We start from the raw sequence: 25,977 nt of genomic DNA, 5'->3' as shown, positions 1-25,977 counted from the left end.
TTAAAAAAAGCAATGATAAGAAAAAAAAGTGCAGAAAACGAAAAAGTGAGAACGTGTAAGGAAATTGAGCTGAAAGTTAATTTGTTACAAAGATGCGTTCTTACTGGGGGTCCTGGGTTTCCAGGGAAGCCAGGCCGACCATCTCTGCCAGGTTTTCCTGTTTCACCTGTAGGTCCTCTTAGTCCAGGAGACCCTCGTTCTCCCTTCACCCCAAAACCGGGATAGTATGGTTCCCCCTTCTCTCCTTTACGCCCAGAGAATCCCATCTCACCTGGACGACCCTGCAGAAACCACAGCTATCTGTGAGACCTCAGAAACTAAGACGCACCTATTTCCAGATGTTGAAAGCAGCATACCAACGTCAACAACTTGGAAATTGTACTTACTGTAGCCCCCTGACGGCCATTGAAACCAGGAGAACCCAGGTCACCGAGCTCACCATCACGTCCAGGGAAACCAGGCCCTCCACTGGCTCCTTGAGGCCCAGGTAACCCGGGCACACCTACTCCCCCTCCTCCTATACAGTCACAGTCACCAAAATCACCTGAAGGATAAAAGGGATTAAGAAATAAGATTGAACACCATATGAGGAGAAAACTAAAAAGGAATACATATATATTATTCCTGGTGGCGCTGACACAAACGGCACCATGGGAAACCCCCTCCTGCAACCTCAATGGAAAGGAATATACATTAGAACAGAAGAATTTCTGTCTCTACTCAAGATTTTAATTTTTTTTTTCAAAATGTGTAATTGACTTTAACAAGCTGAACTTCCTCACCCTACTGCAAAGGGTCAGTGCCACCCGCTATAGCATGCGCCATCACATTATGAAGTGAAAGTAGTGCGCAGATGATGTACACTGATGATGAGTCCTTTCAGCTGCCCCCTTATTCATGGGCTGCCACAGCAAGTCAGCACAACCTGAACACACACTGAGCAAAGTTTTTACGCTTAACGCCCTTCCAGGATTCCAACCGGGGGTCCCTCACATCAAAGATGCGGGCTCACCCTCCTACGCCTTGAAGAGACTACATATTCTGTACACTACACTGGTAAAAATGAAAAAGAAAAAGATGATTATGCACTGCAAATTGAGCTAAGGACGACATCGTAATGCTAATATCTGGAGATACTTAGTGTGATTTTTTCTGTCATTGAAAACGGCAAAAGGAAGAAGGTCCCTCTACATTTCAACTAGTAAAGGAACCACATCCGGTCTTTTCCAGTCATTTAGTGCATCAATATACTCTTCAGTGTAGAATTAGGTTACTAAGGGAAGAAATTTCAAAGTTTTCTATTTTGATATGACATCTTTTAAAAAAAAAAAAAAGTCAGAAGAGGCACAGTTGTTGACATAAGGTCTTAGACAAGCTAAAATATCAATGCCTTTATTATTATTTCCTTTAATTATAAATAAAAGTATTAAATGACCTATGTTAGCTAAACAGGAGTGGGCTCCTGTTTAGCTAAGATAGATTACACATCCATTGCACATATAACAATAAATCACAGTGTTCTAGCTATTAAGGTGATCAAAGCTATTATGTACTTTAAATCTATCTTGCAGAAAAAAAAGAAGTTGCTATGATATATTGCTAGTTTATGCTATGAGGTGTGCAAAAATATACAGAGGAATGCAAAAGACCTGCAACACAAGGATATACTACAATCTTATTTAATTTTTCCTTTACTTCAGCAAAACATCTCAGGATATTACTGTAGATATTCTGTGATGCCAGAAGGGATAACTCTTTAAATTGGCAGCTATTTTAATTTATGGTAAACGTTTTTATTTATTTTTGAGCTATAAGTAATACTGACACTTTGTGGCTCGCCAATCACAACAATCTAATATGCTTTTTTTAAAAGGTGTGTTGCTGCTGTGAATTGTTATTTACACAGGATAGGCATGTCATGTATTTTGCTCTATTTCTGGTCCGCTACTCTTACTGGCTTCAATATTTGCAGGCTACAGCTCTTTTGCCAAAATAAAATAACAAATGCGGCACTCTGTTTTGGGAACCCTGAGAACTCTTATATGATTGGCTCAGGAACCAGGAAGTAATCAAAGACTACAAACTGAACCGGAGTAACTCCCGACCATACCTCTAAGTTTGAAAGGAGAAAAACGTGACTAAGAAATTGTTGATGGAGAGGACTGATTGTTTATAGGGAATGTTACTTCCATCCCAGGTGACAGATGAGAATGATTTAGGTTGATTTTACAGTTTATTAATAATAGCTCCTTTAATAGACAGGTAAACTTTAAGCTTAACTAGAAAGTAGAAAAAGTATTCAGAAACTGCTATTTTATATAGTCCATAGTCCAAGTACAGTATATACTCCAAAAAAATATATATATAGTTAGGTCAGACGTTTACTAAAAGTGGAAATCGGAAATCAGTCACAAAACCCTGATCTGTGAGTTTGCTTGTCTCCTTTTCAGCCTGAGATCAAAGATTTAGGAGATTGTTATGAAAGAAGATAACACAACAGTATAAAAAAATTCTCGATTACTATTATTTTTATTAAAAAAAATTAAAGTATGTTGAAATGTCGCTTTTATGGGTACCTTTAGAGCCTTTCTGCCCCGCGTTTCCCGGATATCCAATGCTTCCAGGTTGCCCAGGTATTCCAGGTGGGCCTGCCGCTGGACTTTCTGCAAAACAAACACCGGCTAAGTTAGAAAAAAGGGATTTCAGTTTGTCCCGTTTTGCCATAAAGGAGCAGACGAATCTAAGTTCTGTTTCCTGTAGACATTACACATAAGCTGAACTGCAAAGACTGATGTAAGGGGTAACAATATGACAATGGAAAATAATGAACTTTTTGTCCTTGGGGGGGAAAATTTGTCCCCAAGAAACATGCAAACACATCTAGAAACAAACCAAGACAGTGCAAGTGCAGCAGAGGTTCACAGTGCAAAATCAGGGTTAGTTGGCTCTGCTTTTTCGTAAAGTTTGAGCTGCTGATGCAAGATGAAAGACCTCTGCTTAAAAGCATTAACATTTTTAAATGACATTAAAACTTTATGCACCCTCCATAATATTTATCTCCCATGGTAATGACATGTAAAAAATCCCTAAAATCTTTTTCTTTGTCATTGTTACCTTCTCACGATGCTTCCTTTGTTGTGTACTTCCCTTACCATCCTCTTCACTGTGCATGGCAGCAAAAGGAACACGGTTCCTTCTCACAATTACAGTTGTGTTAAAATTTTAAATTATTGCTCAAACTGCAGATGTGGACATAATTCAAGGGCATGGCTCTTTTCTTGCAGCCACTTCCTCACATCGCCGTCACTCGAATGGTCAAAGGGCATGTTTTCTTGTCTTTCCCAATCTGCAGCCTGGCTAAAAGAAATAACTTCTTTCACATCTAAGTTATAACCGAGGGAAGCTGAAAGTCACGGATAAAAAAATGATTGCTCCTGTTAATCTAAAGAGGTGAAGTACACAGCAGAGAAATGCTAAAAACTGTGGCCCCTTCAATTTTCAGCGTGGGATTATGCATATTGCAGCAAAACAAGAATTTATTTTAAGGCTTTTTACACATCTTGACCAGGGGTTGCCATAAATGTGGAGGGCACGCTAAAACACCAATGCATTTGGCAAGTGCAAATTCAGTGGTTTTACATAGATTCTAACAGCTGGGAACTGCATGGCACGTACCACCGAGCATCTTAAGTAAGCAGTACTTTTATACTGATGTACAGTCACTATCAAAAATTTTGAGAAATCTCACTCGGATGTTTTCATTCGGATTGATTTACGTTCTGCTTGTTGCAAATCTTTTTTAGGACCATAATGACTGATTTCCAAAGCAGCTCTCGTTCCCTGAACCTCCGTGTAAAACCAGTGAATCATGTTTACAGCAGGTGACACCTTGTGGCCAAAGACGAGAAAAGCAGCTTGGAGTAGAGAGATACTCCTATCCAAGACTGAAGCTCGTAATAGCCTGCACTCTCCGTTTAAATGCTATTCCCTGCAAAGAGTACAGTGGCACAAAAAACAGTTAAAAGTAAAAAGAAGTTAGCATTGTTGGCAGGGAAGTATTGCAAGATAAAAGATGTTTTGAGCTTTGATTGGAGGGGCTGAATGTTGCCATGGAGCTGCATTTAGGGTACCTGGAGAACTAACCTGTGGGCTCGAGAGGAGGATAGATTTCACAGGGATCCCTGGGCCGGCCTTAGACAACAGCAAATTCAGACAACTGTTATGTTTCAAAGTTGGTCGCCGTCTTACCTTGTACTCTTACCAATGAGGTGTCTTTTAGTCAGCAAACAAAGTTCACACGGCAACTTGTTTCATGCCCACGGCAAAACAGACTCATGCGTACAAAGACGAATCTAAGATTTAAAACTTGGCTTTTTGGATGAATACCTGAGATTACTTGAGGTCCCGGAGGACCAGGGGGGCCAGCAGATCCAGGACGTCCAGGGGAACCTGGGAGTCCCTCGGGGCCGAATGTTTCTGCGCCCGAGTTACCCTTCTCTCCTTTTAAGCCATCCTCACCAGGAAAACCAGGAGCTCCCGCGGGACCTGCGCGTAGGACGTTTAGACAGAAATATATTTGTTGCGTATCAAAGAGTGTGCACTTCATCTACAGAGACGTGCAAAGTTTTGCAGACGCTTTGAACATTTTCGCACTTTTGCAATCATAAATGTACAAAGTACAGGATAACTTCAAAGATGAAGGAAATTACCACATGATTTTCACCATTTCTTTAAAAAAAAAGCTGTTCTGTGACGGCCTCAGAGGTTGCTTAGAGAACATCAGTGGACAGACAGGGTTATAAAGTTATAAACGAACACAACGGACAGACATTTTCAGGGTTCCCACACATTTTTCCGAGTAAAACTCTCATATTTTTTCCCCCAGACTCAACTATACAGAGTTTTCAGTCCATGATGGATCACAGTTCACTATCACTTTATGGGAAATATAGCCACAATAGGTAGGCTTTGAATACATAACCAAAAAAATAAATAAAAAGAATTTGGAAGGTAGGAGAACCATCAGTTGGAAAGAAAGTAAGGACACAATGAAGTGGGAAGGTAGAACAAATGGAGGGGAGGTAGGAAAACATTAAATGAGGCTATAAAAGGACTGGAAAGGGAAAAAACACAATAAAGGAAGGTTTTAGACATCATGAAATAGAGTAAAGTCCGGAAATACTAATATTATTCCACATGCTCATTTGATTTATCCATACTTTTTCCTGATATAAAACAATGAAATCAAATTCCTTATATTTTAATACTTTTCCAGAGTATGTATGAACCCTTAATTCAAAGTAGGGCTGGGGGTAAAAAAAAACGAGAAGAAACAAACATTAAAACACACAAATGTTGAACAACTTCAAGAGCACCGAAAAGGACAAGTGTCCAGCACATCTGCAAACCTCGACATGACTGCCCACAGAAACTGACCAGCCAGGCAAGGAGAAGGTTCATCAGAAAGGCAGTCAAGAAACCTGCGGTAACTGTGAAAGAGCTGCAGGGATCCACAGCTTAAGTGGGAGAATCTGTCAACATGACAACCGTTAGTTTTACACTGCAAGTCTGGCCTCCATGGAAGACTGACAAGATTGTTTAATTGCCGAAAGAAAGCCAAAATAATTTGCCACAAGTCATGTACAGGAAACCATAAAAAATAAGAAAAGCTTGTCAGAACTAGTGGGGAGAGGGATGGAGCTATATTCAGGCTTAGCCCGATAGCAAGTCTCTTAGAGGCATAATAAAAAAAAATACAACCCAAGATACAACAGAACAGTTTAAGATCAAAGCATATTAATTTGATAGAGAGGCCTAACTAATGCAGATTTCTTTTTAATAAGACTTCAAAATGTATGTTCACAGATGCTCTCCATCGTTCCTGACTGAGCTTCAGCTGTCTTCCAAAAGCAAAAGAGCAAAGATTTCAGTCTCTAGCTATGCAAAATTGGTAGAGACAGTACCCCAAAAGCTGCAACTGGAATAAAATTGGGGTCTACAGACTTTGAATAACCAACCCGTCACTATACAACTATGCATTTCCTTGGTTGACCCTAAAAAAATAAACAGATTTTTGTTTGGTATCAACATGGCAAAATGTGAAGAAGTTCAAGGGCTATAAACGACTCTGGAACGCAGTCTTTCTGGAGTGTGACTGGATTTCCCAATTAACCTTCCATCACTAAACTTACAAATTCTCCACAAATCTGTCATTATTACCTATACTAAAAGGGCCTGCAGGGCCTGGGGGTCCGGGGAATCCTAGCGGCCCCTGGTCACCTCGGTCACCCTTGCGGCCAGGAAGACCCGCATCACCTGGAAATCCTGCAGCAAATAACAAATACCATGGCCATCAAACACATTTTTAAAATCTCAAGTCCTGCTTTAAAGTCCAGAATAGCAGTGTGTGAGTTACCCTTTGCAAAAGATCCATAACCATTGACGTAACTTGGAGGTCCTGGGAGTCCTCTTTCACCTAGATCTCCCTGTGGGATGTTCACATAGGTAAGAAACAGAACACATAAGGGAGGGGGGAAAAAAATCTGTCTCACTTTGCCAAGGTAAAACATGTGTTAAGCACTCCACTCCCGTTAAGCACTCCACTCCTGTACTTTATAGGTGCAAAGTAGGCAACTTTAATTAAAGACTAAAGAGAAAAAACTGGCCCCAAATAAGCAAAACAAGTAGCTAACACTAAGTTACCTAAAACTTTCATAAGCAATCCAACTATACCAGCTATTAAAATAGGGATAAACACCTAAATTGTTAGCTGTTTTCCCTTTGATAAATTCATGCACAATTTAAAAGTAACATTGTTTTGTTTTCCATCCATCCATTTTCTAACACGTCTATCCCTTGCGGGGTCGCGAGGAGGTGCTGGTGCCTATCACCAGCTGTCAATGGGCGAGAGGCGAGGTACACCATGGACAGGTCGCCAGTCTATCGCAGTTGTTTTGTTTTCATTACGGTTAATATAAACTGGCTATCAGTTGCGTAGCTAACTGAGGTTGTGGTCTGATATTTCTTTGGCACATTTCATTTAAGAGAAACAATCCAGTCCAGCATTTCTACTTGAATACACAGTAGGAGCACACCTGGTGAGGAAACACCTATCGATGAACAGATAAGGCTTTGAACACAGTCAAGGCATTTGGTCATACGTCTGCAACTATCAAGGGTCCCTTGGCTTTTGGGTAATCAACAGTTCAATTGTAGTTCAGTTCAATGCAGTGTACACACTCCTAAAGCTTCCAAGTGGTCAAATTCTGGTTAGCTCAATTATATAGAGGAAAAAGAGAAAGTCGTCTGCCATGTCACCCGAAGGGATGGGAATCGAAAACCGGTTCTGAAGAGGAACCGGTTTTCGATTTCCGTGTGTTCCAATTCCATGGCACCGTTTGGTAGCTCGCTTAACGATTCTCTTATCGATTCCAGGCAGCACCAGAGCCGGGCAGCACGACTTATGTCACATTTTTTTATGCAAGTTACGCACATGGCATTCAGTAAGCAAGTACGACGTGACCAGGCGTAAGTCTAGAAAAGCAAAACAAACAAAAAAATGGCGCCCCATCGGGTAAAGCGATCGAAAGTCCGGTCAACAAGGAAAATCAGTGGATCATTAGCTATACCTAAAAAACTAATAAGTTCTTGGTGATTTAATGAATTTAGCGTTAATCAATAAGAAAATAAAAGCATAAATTGTCGTCTCGATCACTGTGTATGGGGGCGGCCATTATTGCCCGACATCACATCCTGTGACGTAATGTCGCGGTAACGCACTGCGCTCTACAACAACAATTATTTCGGATTTCCAGAGGACTTCACCATTGAAATTCACGAGAGCTATTGTTGAAGCAACAATGCCCACGTTCATGGCCGTTGGATGTTCCAATACATCGGGTAAAAGTGAAAAAAACAACAACATTTTTTTCACGTTTCTGATTCATGATCCACCACTGGCTCTTTTGTTGGATTGCCAACTTGCCATCGAACTTCTGGCCAGAGAGAAAAAACGTCGTCTGTAGCCAACATTTCGAAGAAGAATGTCTTTAAGATGACATGAGAGCGAGACTTTTCGGTAGGTTTTACTTTTTTATGATGTAGAGTTTGCAGGAACATTTGTTTACCGACCAGAGGGGCGGAGTGATATGACACACTTAGAAAGAATGCTCACTGCTGCGAAGCCCACTTATTTTATGCGACTTTGGTATTATTTTTTCTAAAGTCGCTTGTAAATTTCATGAGTTGTGGGGTTGCAGTTTTTTTGGCTTGTTTCTGAAAGTGAAGTGGCTCGTTTGGGCTCTAAACTAAGTGACGCTGAAATATTCCTCCGCCTCATAACGCACTGGAGCTCATCCTGACAGGAGCAGAGAGAAAACTCAGACAGAGTTATTTTTGACAATAATTCGTTACTTTCTTCATATTCAGAAGTTTATATACTAAGATCACTATCCCTTTAAACAATTTGGGAATGCCCAGATGTTGATGTCATGTCTTTGGAAACGTCTGATTCTGACAAGATTTGAGTTGATTTGAGACACACCTGTGGATATTTTAAAGCAGGGGTGTCAAACTCATTTCTATATGTGGCCACTTTGGCGTCATGAAGTCATTAAAAGGGCCGGCTGCATGTGTATAGATAATACTTTTCATTTCATAATTTTATTCCAGTTCACATAGAAGTATAAAAAATGCACAGTAACATAAAAGTAGCATCTTAGCCCCAGTTTATACAGTTTATCTGCAAAAAAAAAGTTGATATTGGGGTGAGTTACACTTTAAACTCATCGTTCTGCATCACTTTTTGTCCTTTTTTACATTTCTGGGTTGTTTTAATGTGTTGTGGAGAAACTGACATCTAGTGGCAGGATGCTGTTACTACAGTTAAAAACAAATAAACATTCACTACAGGAGGCACAGTTTTAGCCACTGTATTCACTTTAAAAGGATATATGCCTCTACTTTATTACATGATATGCCTTTTTTTGGCTCCTGAGGGCCGGATAATTTACCTTGACGGGCCAGATTCGGCCCGCGGGCCTTGAGTTTGACACCTGTGTTTTAAAGGCACACCTAAAACACTCTGCCTCCTTGTGTAACATAATGGGAAAATCATGAGAAATCAACCAAGATATCAAGAAGATAATTCTGGACTGCTTCACCCTTGGGTGCAATTTCCTGAAGGCGTCACTTTAATCTGTTCAACTAATTATACACAAGTACAAAAGCCTTGGAATGTCCAGCCATCATACCGCTCAGGAAGGGGACAGTTTTTTTTCCTGCAGAGATGAACGGGCTATTGTCCTAAATGTGCATGCCAACCCAAGAACAAAAGCAAAAGACTTTGTAGAGATGCTGGCTGAAGCTGGTGTGTCATTATCCACAGCGAAACGAGTACTGTACCGAAATGGCCTGAAAGGCTACTCTGCCAGGAAAATGCCATTACCCCAAAAGAAACACGTAAACGCTACATTACAATTAGCAAATGCACACAGGAACAAGGAAATTGATTTTTGGAGATATGTCCTGTGGTCTGACAAAACAAGAATTCAACTGTTTGGCCATACTGACCATTATTACATTTGAAGGAAGAAGGGGGAAACTTTCAAACCTGAGAACATCATCCCAACTGTGAAATACAGGGGTGGCAGTATCATGCCGTGGGTATTTTGCTACCATGACCATGTTTTGACGTGTATGTTAACTGTGTTACATCTGTGTTAACATACACCAGATGTAACAGGATACCTTTTGCTTTTTGGGATCTTTTACCCTACGTCATGTTGCCAGACAGGTAGTACTATTTAAGGGATTTTTTTTTTTACACTGCAGGTCTGGCAGTAATCAGGGCTAGGAATGCCTGGGGAAATTTAACTCCACTTTCTAGATGGTTTTTAACCACAGTTAATTCTTGATTTAACAACGGGGTTCATTACTTTTTCACACAGCGCCTGGTTGGTATTGTGAAACCACTTTTTGGAGTTACGCAAGGTGCCTTTGTCTTTATTTCATCTAAAACATCTTAGTCACAAGAAACAAAAACTCATTATACTTTGTCAGACCCCTGTATAACCAATCATAAATAACTTTACTCTTTGCACTGTTGTGAACTGTGAAATAACTGTGACAACATAACTCATTTGATATTTCTCTGATTTAGTATGAAACCTGTATAACAAGCAGTGCACCAACACACATTGCATTTACCTTGGGTCCAAGGAATCCTGGTTGCCCTGGGAAACCAGGTTCTCCTGGTGTTCCCTACAAAAAAAGGAAAAACATTTTGTTTGACTTAGAAAGTTTAGGAAAAATACATGACTGTGCTGCACAGTGAAGTATCCCAATATACAGTATCTATGTTAGCATTTAGACCAACAAGTTGCAGGCAGTTACAACAGAAAACTACAATTAACAAATTCATGAGGTAATTAGAGTTCTAATTACTCTTTTATGAAATGTTTTATTCCTTTATTCAAGCACCAACCACTTTGGAAGACGACTCTGGGTTGCATGAAACAAGAAATAAGTTAGACGCAACTCTGCATTTGATGAATAGGTGCTAATTCTTTCTATGCATTAACCCTGTTTGCTTTTGTCAGTATTTGGTGGTTTAAAAATCTTGATATTTGTCTTTGTAATTTTATATTAAAAAATAGGAATATTAGAATAGCGAGGTAGAGTAAAGGCAGAATAATATTTGCTTGTAAAAATTGATAAAAGTTAAACAGAGCTAACCTTGAATCCCGGAGCTCCGGGAGGTCCACTTAAACCTGTAGGACCCTGTTTGGCATAGGGGAAAATGTCAACCACAGAATAAAAGCACAACAAAATTTCAGATACATATGAGAGTGAAGACAAATAAAGGAAACTTTTTTTTTCTTTCTGTGTAGCAGAAAATAGTGCTAAGAAGCCTTACTCTTGGTCCTGGGTATCCAGGAATGCCCTTTTCCCCAGGTTCACCTCTATAACCAAAAGGTCCCTGGAGTTAAATGATACAAAAAAGATTTATCGCATAGTACACACCAATGGTAAGAAAATAAATCTATGATTTCCTTATGTTTAACTCACGTTTGGTGTTACAAAAAGCTTTTCTGAGTGCATGTATGGAAGTTTGGTGACAATACTTACAGGTGGTCCAGCTCTTCCAGGGTATCCTTTTCTTCCCTTTGGGCCAAGATCACCCTGAGAAGAGAAACGGGAAAGGTGGTGGGGTTGAAAGAAGAAATTTTTGTTTCAGAAGCAATAAAAATTCATTTCTTGGGATGTATTGAGGATATCCATTGGAAGGTCATGAATTTACCATTGTCTCATTTAACTTACCTTTGGTAATCCACAAAAGACACAGACACAAATAGCACCATTGGATACTTTATTGTTTAAAAATATCACTTTGAGATTCAGTTCCCATGGTTAGCATGGTATTGTGCCATAGATACTATAACGCCAAAACTAGACAAAACCCTTTACTTAATTTTGGGCACATTTGCCCCTTTGGTATTTCATTCCCCCCTACTGTCATTTCGACCCAAAAACAAGCAATGTCGTATACATGTACTTAAACTATTGAAAATTAGTTTCATTTTCTTTATTAAAAAGCATTTTTGTAAATACTGGAGATAAATACTCATACAAATGCTTAAGTTTTGCCTGGTTTAATATGTTGTATGATTTGAAATGATTCAAAATGATTTGAAAACTTTGGCTCAAATGTGGCTTATGATCTGATGGTTTCTGATGTTTGGGCCATGTTGACCCTTATAAAATAACAAGAGTTTGACCCCGGATCGTCAAAGTCCCTTTCAGCGACCATAAATAACAACATTGCCCTTACTTTAGACTAGTTGGATTAGTTGGATCATAGAAAATCTGGCAAAGTGGATACAAAACAACCCTCCGGTGGGCACAAATCGAAGTATCTGCAGCAAAAGGGACGACTTCATGTCATAAAATGACAGCAATGACACCACAAAGGTATAAAAGTTGCACAATGACCTAGGGCTGGACGATATAGAAAAAAAAGCATATGGATAAAATAGAAATCATATTGATCGATATCGATAATTATCAACAAATTCCACAAACATATATTTTAAGTGCAGCCCTGGCCATTTTATGCTGTTGCTTAGCGACCTATTTTTAGATACAGAACTCACAAACACTGAATTCATACTCAACCCTTTATTCAACCAACTTTTTACCAAAACTACAAGTTTTTAAAAATGTAAAAAGAGCGCATGAGCTCTCTGAACTCTTTGAAGGGGGCGGAGCTTGGTGATGGAGCGTTCCTGTGTCTGTGTTTGTGATTGGTTGGTAGGATGTAATGATGTAATATTAACCTACGTGGCTAGAATGCATGAAGAAGAAAAACTTTTATTCTATTGAACTTTTTATCTACCTTTTTAATCATTGATATATGTCTATCTATTGATATATGTCGTTATTGAATTATCGTCCAGCCCTACAATGACCTGCACCTATCTCTATTATACATTACTGCTGTAGATGTTGCTATAGCAGTAAAAAAATCACAAGAAAACCCCACTGCATTATAATAAATAGAAATAAGAAATATTGCCCTTAATACAGAACCATGTATCATACTTCTTACCTTTCTAACTATACCTTTCTTTTGAGTATATTTATTCATTATCAAAAAATATATAAATACATTATTAATAAATAATAATAATCAAATAACTAGTTAGACTCTTAGCATTTCCTAAAACAGAAGTGTAAATTAAACACTTTGTTGTATTTTATAACTTTTAGATCAAGGAGAATGGACCCTTTAAATGAATAAACCATGATTTTGTTTTTTCAGTGCGGCATAAATATGATGTGAATGGGATCCATTTTTTTCAAAATGGGAAAGAAAGAAGAACACAAAGCAAGACTCACCCTGAACTTCATATGTAAGAAAGGTACGTTTTTTTAAAAGGCTTTTTACACAAATGTACTAGGGGTGTCAATAAACGTGCAAGGTGCTCCTACAGCTGTGGTTCGATATTAGGAAGTAAACTTACAAGTAAGAAATACGTACTTGAGTTTCTCTTATACTTTATTTCTGAAATTGCTGCAGAAATGCAGTTTTTGGTAAACAAGACACAAGCACAAATTAAAAACAATGCAGCCACTACAACATGCAGATCTAGTCCTTTAATAACAAATATCAGATTCTTAGGTAAGTGTAGTTTTCTGTTTATGTGACCAAGGAAGTCCAAAGAAGATATGTCCTTCCTTAATGGTTACCAGGAACAACTTTGCTGTACTGTCTCAAAACACACAAATATCCGTGGCTGTCCACTCTCAGTTGACCAACCCTGGTTCCTGTTTCCGTCCTGTGTGTGCTTTCAAAATGTGGGACAAAACCTCGTTTTCAAGTGAAGTAGCGTTTTCCAACGAACCTGCAATCCTTTGTCTCCTTTGGGAAAACCCACAAACTCCACAATGCCGTTGATCAGCGGCCGGCCGGGCTCGCCAGGCAGGCCCACGTCGCCCTGCAACGCCGTCATCACGGAAGAGAGGTGCTGTTTACACGCCGTGACCGCCACCTTTCTGATCGTCCGGTGGTGGCGAGCGAGGGGAGGAAAGGCGTTGGCAAGCGTTGCGTTAGCTTTGCCGCATTTAACGGAGGATGGACACCGTGGGGGAGCCACAGAAGAGGATGGAAGGAAGCGGAGGGTAGGGAGGAGCGAGGAGAGTCTGGGGGTGACCGTGAGAAGCTGTCTGAGTTGTAAACCTTTAATGATTTTGTTCTCAGTTTACATTTCACCCATAATCTATGGTGGCGGATTATTCTCTGCTTTAGGGTTGAAGCTCTGTCTAGTCCAGGATAGTACAAGCTAGTTTCCCTTCATTCGGACTGGTGAAAAGGAAAGTGCTAAAGTTTGATTAATGCTGTCTAGAAATTATAACATGCTAAATTCTCTATATTTTAAACAAGTAACAGGTTTGCAGGTGGCCCTTATGTCATTGATTTGCTGTTTCTGTGAATGCTTTGGATGCATTTTACGTTGCTGTCGTTCAAACTTCATCTAAGGAGCCTGGAGTCTGAACAAAACCGCAGCCCGTCCTACTAAGACGTGCCTGATTAGTACAACAGTGTATTTTTTTTTTTTTTTTTTTAGAACAGCTCAAAACGTACAATCATTTTCAACCAAAGGATTTCATCTTGTAAAGATGTGTCAAACTCAAATGTGGAGAAAGAAGTGGAACAGGTGCTTCCCAGATGAGCCTCGCCCTGTTTACATCCCCTCTCCAAGCCTCCTTCTGTTTCTCCCATCCTCGCCTCCATGGCTGTAAACTTTGCTGCAATCACTGCTTCTCTTTCTTTTTCAGCCTCGACGGCCTGCTGACACATCTTATTTTTCACCTCCTTCAGGTTAAGACCCCACCGTATCCGTGTGTTTTGCTTTGTGTGTTTGTGTGTGTGTGTGTGGTCATAGTGCTGCAACCTCAGCCCTTCCCTCGCTGTGTTACCTTATCTCCTTTGTAGATAGTGACAACTTTTTCGCCGCTTAGCGACCCGTCACCGGGAGAACCACTGGGTCCGGGAAGACCCACGTCGCCCTGGAGTCCGAAATACATACAACACACGGTTAGCCAATCAGCTGGAGCGAGGGGATTGTGGAGGGGAGAAGAACTTGAGTGAAAGAAGAGGAGGCGGAGAAAAGGAGCAAGGTGCAGAGTGAGAATAGGGAAAGAAAATAGGAGAGATGAGGACAGTAGAGTATTTACTTAAAAGGAAACAGGATTGAATGCTTTCAAAGTTTAATAAAGGGTTATCTATTTTCACGGTTCATTTCAACAATGTGGTTTATTTTTTAAATTTACTACTATCATTGAGGGTTATTTAATAATCAGGATCAACTTTAGAAAAGTGAAAAGATTACATTTAGTTATTGTTTTTTGGAGGGGGTGGAGTCAATGCAATTCACTGGGGAATGAGCACCATTCTGTATACTGGACGCAGTGGGATGCTAACGTTCTCGCCAATTGTTTCATGACAACTGAATGCCGTCGACCCGTTTCCCCCTAAAAATTCTGCAAGTTTTCCAAAAGTCTTTAAAGTCCAACTTGATTAAGTTTGGAAAATATTGATGAGGAATGTGTCAGAGATAAATGCGTTCACGTCAGGCCAGCGGTGTACATACACTCAACATAAATTGAATCCTTGATTCATTTAAACCATCCTGTTTCAAGGGTGAGATGATAATACAAATATGGTTTCCAAAAACTCTCAGGTGAACATGCTTAGACAATGGTGAATGTTCTCTACTCTTCAGATTGTCAAAATCAGGCATTTGGACTCAGATATATTTAGACACCTGAATTATACGAGGAAAAAAGCCACTCAGGAAGTGCTAAGTGGACCAGATGTTGAATCTGACTGGAAATGTGACCATTCTTCTCAGCAGAAATAGTTGAGTACATTTGAAATGACTGGACTCCTGGCTCCGACATAGCTGTTAAGCACAGTCTAAACATTTCTATCGGTACTGAGGCAGTATCAGAAGCTTAATATGGGATCACTCTTTTGTCCAAAAACCCAACTGCATTCACCTTTCATGGATCTAATTTAAACTTTCACGCTCAGATAACCGGTACTCAACATGCAATGGTGACGGGGGACCCCATTGCAGACAGGAGGCAGACAGGGGACAACAAATGTTTCTACAAATGAAAGAATTCGGAAAATCCAAGACAAACCAGACTCCAGGGGAAAATCCAAAAAACAAGAAGTCATACATTGAGCCTGGTGGTAAAAAAACAGAGAGCTGAGAGAGATTTAAAATGGAGCGCTAAATACTAAGCAAGGAGCAGGTGGTTGATAGTATTAGCTTTGAGGGAAGGAGAAAAACTGAAGTTGAACTGAGGAAATAGGAAAAGGACGAACACACAAGGAACAAGGGAATAACTGTAACTAAAGACTGTAACTCAGGACAGGAACCGAATCGAAAGCAGAGTGACAGATCAAAAAAAAACTATATTCAACACACAAAATCAATAGTCCCCAAGATCATGACAGTCACTGGTTACGATGTCTAAAAACAACCCAAAAACCACAGATGTCCAAAGCACTCACTGCCTGAGAGAATCTGGAACCACACCTTCGCAGGTTTAACTTTAACATGGACTGAGGCGGTACCTGCTCCAAAATGGATCCTTAAAGCTCGACAGATATTTAGAGCTGAGGACACGGACAAGTCAAAGGCTGTTTGGAGACATGTGTTGTAGCTAGACGACACAGTGATTGACCTTTTGGCCTCAATGCCAGGAGCTACGTATGTTTGGAGTGATCCAGCTGAGGCTTTTAAGCCTAAAAACAAAGCACCCGCGGCCAAATATGGTAGTGGCAGCATTATGCTGAGGGTCCGTTGAGCTATGAGCGGTACTGGTGCCATGCACAGAGCGAGGGGGAAATAGAGAGGGACTCGTTTCTCCAAGTTCGGAAACTTCGCCTCCATTTAACTGCCGGATGATTGAAACTGGGAAAGCTGGGTTTTCAGACAGAACATTGATCCCAGAAAGCAACGGCGCTGGTTTTGGGTCGGATGAATCAGGCAAAAAAGGAACGGGCCTCATCAGAACAGGGTTTAATATTTTTGGACCGTGCGTTAAGTATTAGTGTCTGTCAGATGAAAACAACACAAGACGTGTTATTAATACTGCCTTTTAAATAAAGGTTAAAACAATGAGATAAAAAATGGTATTTAAAAGTCAAAGCGTTGCTGTCTTGCGTTAAGATTTAATATGATGATTGTTTCCATCTATACATGTAACAAAACGAAAGTAATGAATAGAATTTTGCAATTGAGATAAAAAACCCTGGGATAGAAAAGAAGCGGAGAGAGACAAGATGAGAGGAAAAGATTAGGAGAAAGAGATGTGCATTTAGATTTGTTTTATCTTCATCTTTTAATTAGGTGGCTTAAAACAACTTATACAACCAAAAACACAATTTTCCCTTCAACGGACGGCAGATCTGGCTGTTCCCACTCGCTCTTCATGCCCTGAACCTTTCTCAGTGTGTGAGGATTTGCTTGAACATACCACACATGCACCGTGTGAGGAAGATAGTTAGTAAATGTGTGCGGCCAAAGCCGGACGGATGAACAGGTGGGGTTGGAGGGATGGATGGAATGGAGGGGGAGGTGGAGCGGATTTACCACCTAATGCACACGCGTGATGGAGATGAGTGAATGACACGATGCAGGAACGAGGAGCAGTGATTCCAGCAGTCAGTCGCAGCCCACGGATTCTCCTCCGGAGTGACAGCTCGGACATTTTCGGCTTGAGCTTCGACCTAACTTTGGTAGCATTCGTCCCAATTCGACAGAACCCGAACGTCCCGGGTGAGTTTGTGAAACAGATTTGGACAAATAAAAATCTCAGAGCTGTCATTCCACGGTAAAGATTAAAAAGTGTGAGGCCACCAAACAAAGAACAACTCCCCGAATCTGAAGGAGAAAAAAAAAATCACAGTGTGTTTTTTTTTTTTTGTTTTCCCCTTTATTAAATCTGTCCCCTTTCTTCAACTCTCACGGAAGTTGTTTTTGTCTCAGTGGCGACCCAGGTGATTTAAAGGAAAAAAAAAAAAAGCCAGGATGCATCAAGCAGAGATTGAGGTGAATTTTCAAATCATTCAGGATACACACACAGGCGATCCGTTCAGTTGACGTGCCGATCAGAGGATGCAGGGATGCAGAGGCGTGGGGTGTTAAAGGGGGGGGGGGGGGGGGGGGGGTATGGAGGAAGTTATGCAGGTTGTAAAGCCACCACCGGACATTTTCAGCATGCACAATTTTCAGGAAAAGGCATTTCAGACATGAATTCACTCCATTAAACATGCATACAAACAGGCATCCACTCACTCAGACACACACACACACACACACACACACACACACACACACACACACACACACACGCACGCACACACACACACATCCAAAACCCTCCAGAAGTCTGATCTCTGTGGACAGCACAATACGACAGCAAAACACAAACATACACAATTGAACTTGCATTCCTCAACTTTAGCTCTGCAACACATTCCAAAGGAAGCTTGGGAGGTATGTTTTACAAATCTGTAGCATTGCTTTACCTTCAAACAACAGCAAAATTATATTATGGCGTTAATAATAGCAATTCTTTTGGTTATCCCTTTCCTCTTCCTTATGGGAAAATGTGTTCTACAGATGCACCAGACCAGAAGATGTACCCTCTGATTTAGTGCTCTCAATAATGCACGCTGGATGCGGTTTAGCATTTTCTTGTGTAGTGTAGTGGATGTATCTTCTATCTATCTATCTATCTATCTATCTATCTATCTATCTATCTATCTATCTATCTATCTATCTATCTATATATACGTATATATATGTGTGTGTGTTAAAAAATGCCTGCTATTGCTAACTAAATGTGTATTTTTCTACTTTACGATGAGAACATCAAGTGGAACCACAGTCAAATTCCTTGTTTGTGTGCACCAGCTTGGCCAATAAAGCGGATTCTGCCTCTTTCTCAGACCAAACAAACAATTCATGATAAATCACACAGATTTTTCTGACCTATATTTGCATCATGGCTGCCTTGGACACCTCAGAAGAAACCACGGTCAATGGCTGCTGCTTTTATATCAAATCAAGATGGCAATCGGACGTTAAAGCACAGCGCTCCACAAAGAATTAATGCTCATCTCAGTGCTAGCTCCAAACGGTTTGCAGGCCAGCTTATTTGGAAGGTGTTGCATGCCTGAGAAGCAGGAATTGATGCTCTGGAGGATTTATTTTGGGATCCGTATGAAGGAAAGCTCCTTCTCTGTCTTTTGTCTCTTCCTCCTCCCAGAGCTCATTGAAATATTAATTTACTGCTTTGTCTACTTGACAATATAAGTTTCCCATGTTATTAGCTCAAATTGTTTAACAGTAAGTGGTCCTTTGTACCTTCAGTTTATTTATATCATACCTTGTCTCCTTTCCCTCCTCGATAAATGTCACCCCGGCTGCCCTATAAACAAAACGGGTTAACACCAGGCTTCTGGATGACAGTGAGAGAGCCATAGACATTTATTTTGTATTACAAAGGTAACATGCTTGTAAAACTGTAATCCCCCCTACCGTAAAATAAACGATAAAACGTCCTTACGTACTACACTTCTCAAAGACTTACCATCATCCCTTGGGGCCCAGTAGGACCAGGGGCTCCCTACAAAGTGGTAAGATAAACTGAATCAGTTTGACACATTTAGTATGACCGGCCAAAAGAAAGGAGTTCAAAACTATGAGGAAGATGACACATGGTTTTCAACACTGTTTATAAAAAAATCTGATACATTTGAATTTTACTGCATCTCAGCCTTTTGGGGTCATGTTTCTGCCAGCTTTGCACGTCTAGAGACTAATGTCGCTAAACTGTGACCAGCTGCTGTGTTGCTTCTAAAGAAAAGCATCTCCACAGCTCGATGTTAGCAATCAGGGAGTTTGGCTCGTTGCAAATGAAAAATGAGACTACTTATGGCTTTTTTCTTCCCACGCTTTTCATTAGGGATCTATCTGGGGAGTGCATAATAGTTGTCATCAGGCTGTCCCACCTGAGTTTTGGATCTGTGCAGGTCCTCCAGAGTAAACACGGGCCTCTTAGCTGCTGCTCTGTTGACAAGGCGTTCTCGGCTCAGTAGAAATGGCAAAACCTAACCGTTGTCTACGTAATGATGCTCTGCGAGATGTTCCAAGCTCGTGTTATGCCCTAATGTCGCTTTACATTTCTCCACAACTTTGCTCCTGGCCTGTCTGCTGTGTTCCTTGGTGTTTATGGTCCTATTTGTTCACTGATGTTCTCTATCAAACCTCTGAGGCCTTTACACACAGGCGGACTCTGTTTGCTATCTGCACTGCAAAAAGGGAACTAAAAGTAAGTGAAATTTTCTTGAAATCATTGTATTTTTCCTTGATTTGAGCAGGTAAATAAGACTATTTGCCAATGGAATAAGACTTTTGCACCTAAAATAGGAACAATTCATCTCCATCGTCTTATTTCAACTGCAGGAAATCTAATTATCTTATTTTAGAGATAAATTGTTCCTATTTTAAGTGCAAAAATCTTATTCCATTGGCAAATAGTCTTATTTACCTGCTCATATCAAGGAAAAATACAATGATTTCAAGAAAATTTCACTTACTTTTAGTTCACTCTTTGCAGTGTGGGTGACTTCTGAGGGCTCTGGGCTGCAACGGGTTGAGTTTAGGGGGTATCAGTACAACTGGTGCAGGTATGGCACACCATACCTTTGACATTTTTATCTGCAACAGATATGGAAAACCATGTATAATTGTCCTTCCTCTCAGTACAGCTTCCTTACAGCAGCTTTGATTTTTATTGCATGCAGAGCGGCTAATTCAACGCTACCTTCGTCTTGGGCAGATTATAAATATCTAACGAGCTGTTTTGTTACTATCAGCGATCAATGCACTCAAACTGAATTCATCTGTGATTGATGTGTGCAGGAGTCAGTCAAAGAACAGAAGTTCACTCGGTTTACATACGGGGAATCCGTCGGGCCCTCTTGGACCTGCTACACCAGCTGAACCATCGGGACCTCTCTCGCCCTTCAGAGAGAAAGAAAGCAAACTCGTGTCATTTCCCTCTGAATTTGCGACTCAGTTCGTTGAAAACGTGTTGCTAACATCTCAGATTTTACATGTTTGGTCACTACGAAGGAAAAATGGTTTTCAGTGTGGGTGTGTAGTGAAAAAGAAAGGCAAGTCTTACGGGTAGACCCCTGGGTCCTGGAACTCCCTAAAAAACAAACAAACACATATAATAATAAATTAAAAAGGTTAGAGGAGGAGGACACAAAACGCAAATACTCAAGAAGCATTTAAAAAACATGCTCAACATTTCTGAGGAAATACAGAAAAGTACCATTTTGCTGTTTCATGTGTGTAGGACTCATCGCATCCATTCAAGGAGACATATCATGCTTTTTAATTCTTCTATTTCACATTGAAATCGTTCAGCTGTGGTCTATATAAAGTGGAACTGCAATGCTTTGATTACTTATTATTATAGACCCACAGCCCGTCCTTTGACCCTGTTCAGAGGTTTGTCTGAGAGCAGCTTGTTTAGGAGCAGTCTCGTTAAATCTTTAGGTGCTGTGTCGATATCTTTGTATTCATTTTGGGTCATATTTTTTAAGCCAATCAGTTTTTTTTTTTCTGTTTTCTGTTCTGCTTTTTGAACAGTTACGTCACAGTATTTCCTGCAGAGCTGCGAAAAAAAAGTCAGGGATTTTCACCAAACTACTTTTGTGACCCTGCCAATTTTATTTCTCACTGCAATTTTGTAGTCGAAGCTGAAGGGTGCAAAATCTACAAGTGGATAAGTCAAAATGTTTGGTTGCTCATTAAACTGTCCCCGAGCAGTCTACAAAAACGGTAGTATGCTGGGGCCTCCTTTAGAGAACATAATACATGCTTATGTATTCCTAAAGTAAACAATAAAGTCAATTTTGCATGATATGTCTCCTTTAAGGCTTACTGATCTGCCTCTACAACACCACCACCTACTGGCCAACAGCAGACACTTCAAGTTGACATGTGTATCCCTTGTTTTAACAGTAGAACAAGGGATACAAGGATACAAGGGATATATATATATATCGATAGATAGATAGATAGATAGATAGATAGATAGATAGATAGATAGATAGATAGATAGATAGATAGATAGATAGATAGATAGATAGATAGATAGATAGATAGATAGATAGATAGATAGATGAGTATGGTGCTGTTAATATATACGTATTCCTGCAAAATTCTTCAAAATCTGTTATCATGGTCAGGATTTGCATGTTTTTTTATTTTCAAGATTAAGACCATTTTTGTGGAACGTACAAAAGACAATTTAAAATTTCATTTTGCATGTTTTGTTTTTTGTCAGATAAAAGCAATAAGCCAGTGAGTCGCAATTATCTATTGCAGACTTTTATGAATCAAGAGGAAGACGTAATTTGAAATTTTAAAATCTGTCATTTTCACTTTTGAACTTGCACTCGAGGGCCAGTTCAGCACAAACACAGAAGAGAATCAGGACGGGCTCATTGGGGGAACTTACCCTAATGCCGGTACCTGGGATGAATACGGGCTCTCCTTTCTGACCCTTCGGCCCGGTAGGCCCCTGATGGAGGTAAGAACGCCAGCAGAATCCACCTGTCATTAAAGCTTTCACAACAACGGGATCCAAGGAATCAAAAAGTGTTGTGAAAAGCCCAGCTCACTTGAATCCCAGGGAATCCGGGAGACCCCGTGCCATAGCCGGGCTGACCTGGATCCCCCCTGGTCCCGTTACAGCCGTCCTTTCCTGGTAACCCTCTGCTCCCCTGCGCACCAGTGTGACCCTAGAGGAGGAGCGCAGACTTTACAGGAACAGGCGCCAATCATCCATAATCACACAAAACTGACTGAACTTTCCCACCCAGTGTCATAAACCTCAACCACCGTTTCTTTCACAATTTCCTTTCCTTTACATGCCAGGTCTTTGCTTATCTCTTTTCTAAGTGTTCACAACAAAAGTGTTTCCAAGCATAGTCTAAGAATGAAAAGCAGCAGCAGAAAAACTGACAGCATGTTATTATCCTGTCTGATCGACAGATAATATGAGTAAGACATTTGGTGTTTGCGGGATCTTCGTTTTTTCTTTTCAAAACACCCTTGATGAGGAACAACACATTGCATTTTAAACAGTTTTATTTGCTAATTCAGTTCAGGGTTGACTTGATGCTAGAGACGGAGGATTCCTGCAACGGCCTCAGGGATGTAGTTGTCGCATTTTGTCAGTTTTCTTAAAGGTTATAAGGTCAATTCCAGACAAACTGGAGTTTGTCGTTCTAAACTCAGGGGAACATTCAAGACAGTAGCAGAAGGTCCCGAAAAATTGTATCAAAGGCCTTAAGGGCCTCAATTAAATTGTCATTAAACTGTTTCCTACCTTTGCAGGATTGTTGGTGTATCTAAAAACGTATTGTGCGTTGGTGGAAACATGAAGAAATAAAGAGTACATTACTTTTGGCAACAGTTTTTATTTAATTTTTTTATTATTTGAGTCTTGAATGATTTGGAAATTGAGGTCTTGTACATGAACGTTTAAATAAGTATAAGCTGCATTGATCAGAGAGTGGGTTGGATGGAGCCTCTGTGACCTTTCAGCCTCCGCATTAAGCAAACCTTCATCATTGCAGACTGAATGGCTGCATAGCGTAGCATGTTACTGGGTCTTCGCGGCAACATTTGCTCTCATGCTACACAGCTGCATTCTGTAGCAGCGGTGCCTATATGGGGCCGAGGTGGTGCATATGCCACCCATGTGCGGCACATATCCATGAAAGTGATGCTTAAAGCTCTGTATTTTTCTAGGTATTTGAACTGCAAGCATTTTGGCCTCTGTTGATCTAAAAAAAAACAACAAGAACTAAATGCAAATGTTGGAACATAACGGGTCACATTTAGAGTAATTATTATGGGAAAGTAATTATGATGTATCATACAAATGTAGCTTATTGCTGTCTTCATTATCAATCCTTTATTCCAAGTCAGTTTAATTATTAAACATTTATTAATGCTGTCTGCCTCTCATAACATCAAATATTTGCTTTGTCTAGTAGTTGATTTGTAGCTATTATCATTTTTAATTTTACTAGAAGAACATGTAGCCACTCATTTGATGTATGGGAAACAATAAAGTCATTTGAGCTTTTTGTGGTTTTAAAGTGACTGCTTTGAGTAAAATACCATACCCTAAATAGACACTGTTATCTGGAATACTTAGTTTTATTCTTACAGGTACATCCCCTAATGTTTTTTGGTTTTCTATTCTGTCATTTCCAAATAAAAGAAAATCGCTGCTGGCTCAAAATGTTGAAAGATAAAGTGGGATAACAACAGAATCCACGTTCCTGAAAAAAAAAAAAAAAAACGATCCAGTCAAAGAGAATGATGTGTGTTTGTCTCTGGTTTACTTACAGGCACTCCATCAGTTCCTCGAAATCCTGGCACTCCCATTGGTCCCTGCGTTGGTGTGAAAAACACCACATGATTAATGCACAAGTAGCTTAAACAGCACACAAGAAAACCAGCGATGGAGATTTGTCCGTGCACCGACGTCATGAATACGGCAGCACAATTATACTCAATATTCTTATCCCCCCAAAAAAGAGATATTTTGTCAGCCTTTAACCTTTTACCTTTCTTATTGCAGTTTATTGTTGTTCATATGACATTAATACATCACTGATTCACCCACTTTGTCTCCTTTGGCCCCAGACGGCCCTTTAAGTCCAACGTGGCCCTTCTCTCCTTTAGGCCCTTGAGGCCCTATGTCCCCGCGTGACCCATCTGGTCCCGGCTGTCCAACCTCCCCGATAGACCCAGGACGACCCTGAGGAAACAACGAATGCAATGATGTGCATAGTTGTCACAGAAACTTGTGCGTTTTCATCAGATATGTAAAAGCTGCTGAAAAGAACTGAGCCCCACATTTCAGATGCATACAACTTTAGTGCTTTGGAATAAGTCATTCTGGAATAAAACCAATCACTTTAAATCACACTCAAACCAGAAAACGTCAGCCTGTCATAATTGGGGTTAATGAACATTCAACATAATCTTTGATATTAATAATATTTCCACAGTCTTTTTCTGGTCTCAAAAGCTTGTTTAGTTCTACACCGCTATATAGGAGAGGAACATGCTCATTGTATGGATTCAATGAGCATGTTTGTAGAAGCTGAATAGGAGACGTATGCTTTTACACAGTTTTAAATATCAGAGAGATTTCGTGAGAATATGTTGAATCACATTTTATTACACTGAACAAAAAAAAAAAAAAACTAAAATAATAAAACAAAACGTGGCAAAAAATCCACTGTAAATCCTTGGCTGCCTGATAAAACAGAGCAACGGCGCATTGCACCGTATCAGCCACAAGATGGCAGCATAGACACAAAGAACCAACGCAAACAGACTCAGAATTAGAGGCTTGGAAGTGGAATCCCTTCATTAGGAGGCTGCGCTCAATAATTCAGCAGGGTGCACTCATCCACAGGACAAGCCAGACTCCTGACAGCCTGCGATTAGCTTGTGCTTTAAAGACTACGACAGGGTAAGGAGATAGGAGACGGATCGGGACACGAAGAGAAGCCTGGGAGGGGGGAACGATGTTCTAGGGTCAAAGGAATGTCAGATTCATACCGATGCATCACTGTTTAGCCATCATACAAAAAAAAAAAAAAAGATAACCTGCCATATAATATCCAGGAACGAATGTAAAAGACTGCTGCACATGCTTGGCTACCTAGATGCACGTTCATAAGAACTTTACATCGATGACAAGATAGCCGACATTGTCTTTTAAGGCGTTAGTGACCCCAGATTCTCCTCCCTCGTCTTCGAGTTGGAGGCCTCAGCTCGGCGTGGCCTCAGGGCCAGGAAGGGTAGCATAATGACAGGGCCGTGCCAGCTAAAAGGAAGCATGCCAGAGCTGTCTGGCCCACATTTGACACTCACACCTGGTTTCACCCACGGAAACTATGCAGCGCTTCATCAAGGAGACACTTTCTCTCACGCCTTACCTCCACCGTCGCTGGCTTCGCTTTGACATGACATAACGTACACTTCTATTTTCTTCCCTTTTATCCGTCTCTCTTTATGTTTCCCCCCGAATCCGATTGGCTGTTCTTGTAAATATCAGAGCAGCCATCCATCTGCCTCCTTAAATGGTGAAGGTAAACTTTTGGCTGGTCACGGGGTCATCTTGTAAAAGCGCCTTGAGCTTTTCAAGTCACCGGGTCACTTTAAGAGTTCCATCTTGCTGTCCGACGCTGGATAAAAAGTAGGAGATGTGCAGGTGGTGAGGTGCTGTTTTGTCTTTTTTTTCTCTAATATGCTAATTTCAGTGTGCAAGTGCCCTTCTGTAATC

General features: G+C 40.4%; 1 protein-coding gene across 5 annotated transcripts in view; it reads right to left on the bottom strand.

Annotated features, from left to right (window-relative positions):
* Window positions 1–25,977, bottom strand: part of col4a6 (collagen, type IV, alpha 6) — a 142,094-nt gene that overhangs the window by 23,873 nt on the left and 92,244 nt on the right. For 3 of the 5 annotated variants that reach the window (XM_021322771.2, XM_021322773.2, XM_021322775.2), the window contains exons 5-24: window positions 24,304–24,438; window positions 24,024–24,068; window positions 22,283–22,402; window positions 22,120–22,182; window positions 20,773–20,799; window positions 20,547–20,609; window positions 19,174–19,209; window positions 18,970–19,011; window positions 13,404–13,496; window positions 11,128–11,181; window positions 10,916–10,978; window positions 10,735–10,779; window positions 10,207–10,260; window positions 6,416–6,485; window positions 6,220–6,324; window positions 4,387–4,545; window positions 4,144–4,191; window positions 2,577–2,663; window positions 387–544; window positions 105–281 (exon numbers count right to left, since the gene is read on the bottom strand). In XM_021322771.2, coding sequence (XP_021178446.2) covers window positions 105–281; window positions 387–544; window positions 2,577–2,663; window positions 4,144–4,191; window positions 4,387–4,545; window positions 6,220–6,324; window positions 6,416–6,485; window positions 10,207–10,260; window positions 10,735–10,779; window positions 10,916–10,978; window positions 11,128–11,181; window positions 13,404–13,496; window positions 18,970–19,011; window positions 19,174–19,209; window positions 20,547–20,609; window positions 20,773–20,799; window positions 22,120–22,182; window positions 22,283–22,402; window positions 24,024–24,068; window positions 24,304–24,438 — 1,644 coding nt within the window. Of the gene's footprint in view, window positions 1–104; window positions 282–386; window positions 545–2,576; window positions 2,664–4,143; window positions 4,192–4,386; window positions 4,546–6,219; window positions 6,325–6,415; window positions 6,486–10,206; window positions 10,261–10,734; window positions 10,780–10,915; window positions 10,979–11,127; window positions 11,182–13,403; window positions 13,497–14,478; window positions 14,569–18,969; window positions 19,012–19,173; window positions 19,210–20,546; window positions 20,610–20,772; window positions 20,800–22,119; window positions 22,183–22,282; window positions 22,403–24,023; window positions 24,069–24,303; window positions 24,439–25,977 lie in introns of all 5 variants that reach the window. The other 2 variants (XM_021322772.2, XM_021322776.2) reach the window with 2 other exon arrangements.

The sequence above is a fragment of the Fundulus heteroclitus genome, chromosome 14, assembly GCF_011125445.2.
Source record: "Fundulus heteroclitus isolate FHET01 chromosome 14, MU-UCD_Fhet_4.1, whole genome shotgun sequence".
NCBI lineage: Eukaryota > Metazoa > Chordata > Actinopteri > Cyprinodontiformes > Fundulidae > Fundulus > Fundulus heteroclitus.
The sequence above is the reverse complement of the archived record's forward strand: the minus strand, read 5'-3'. Positions and strand labels throughout refer to the sequence as shown.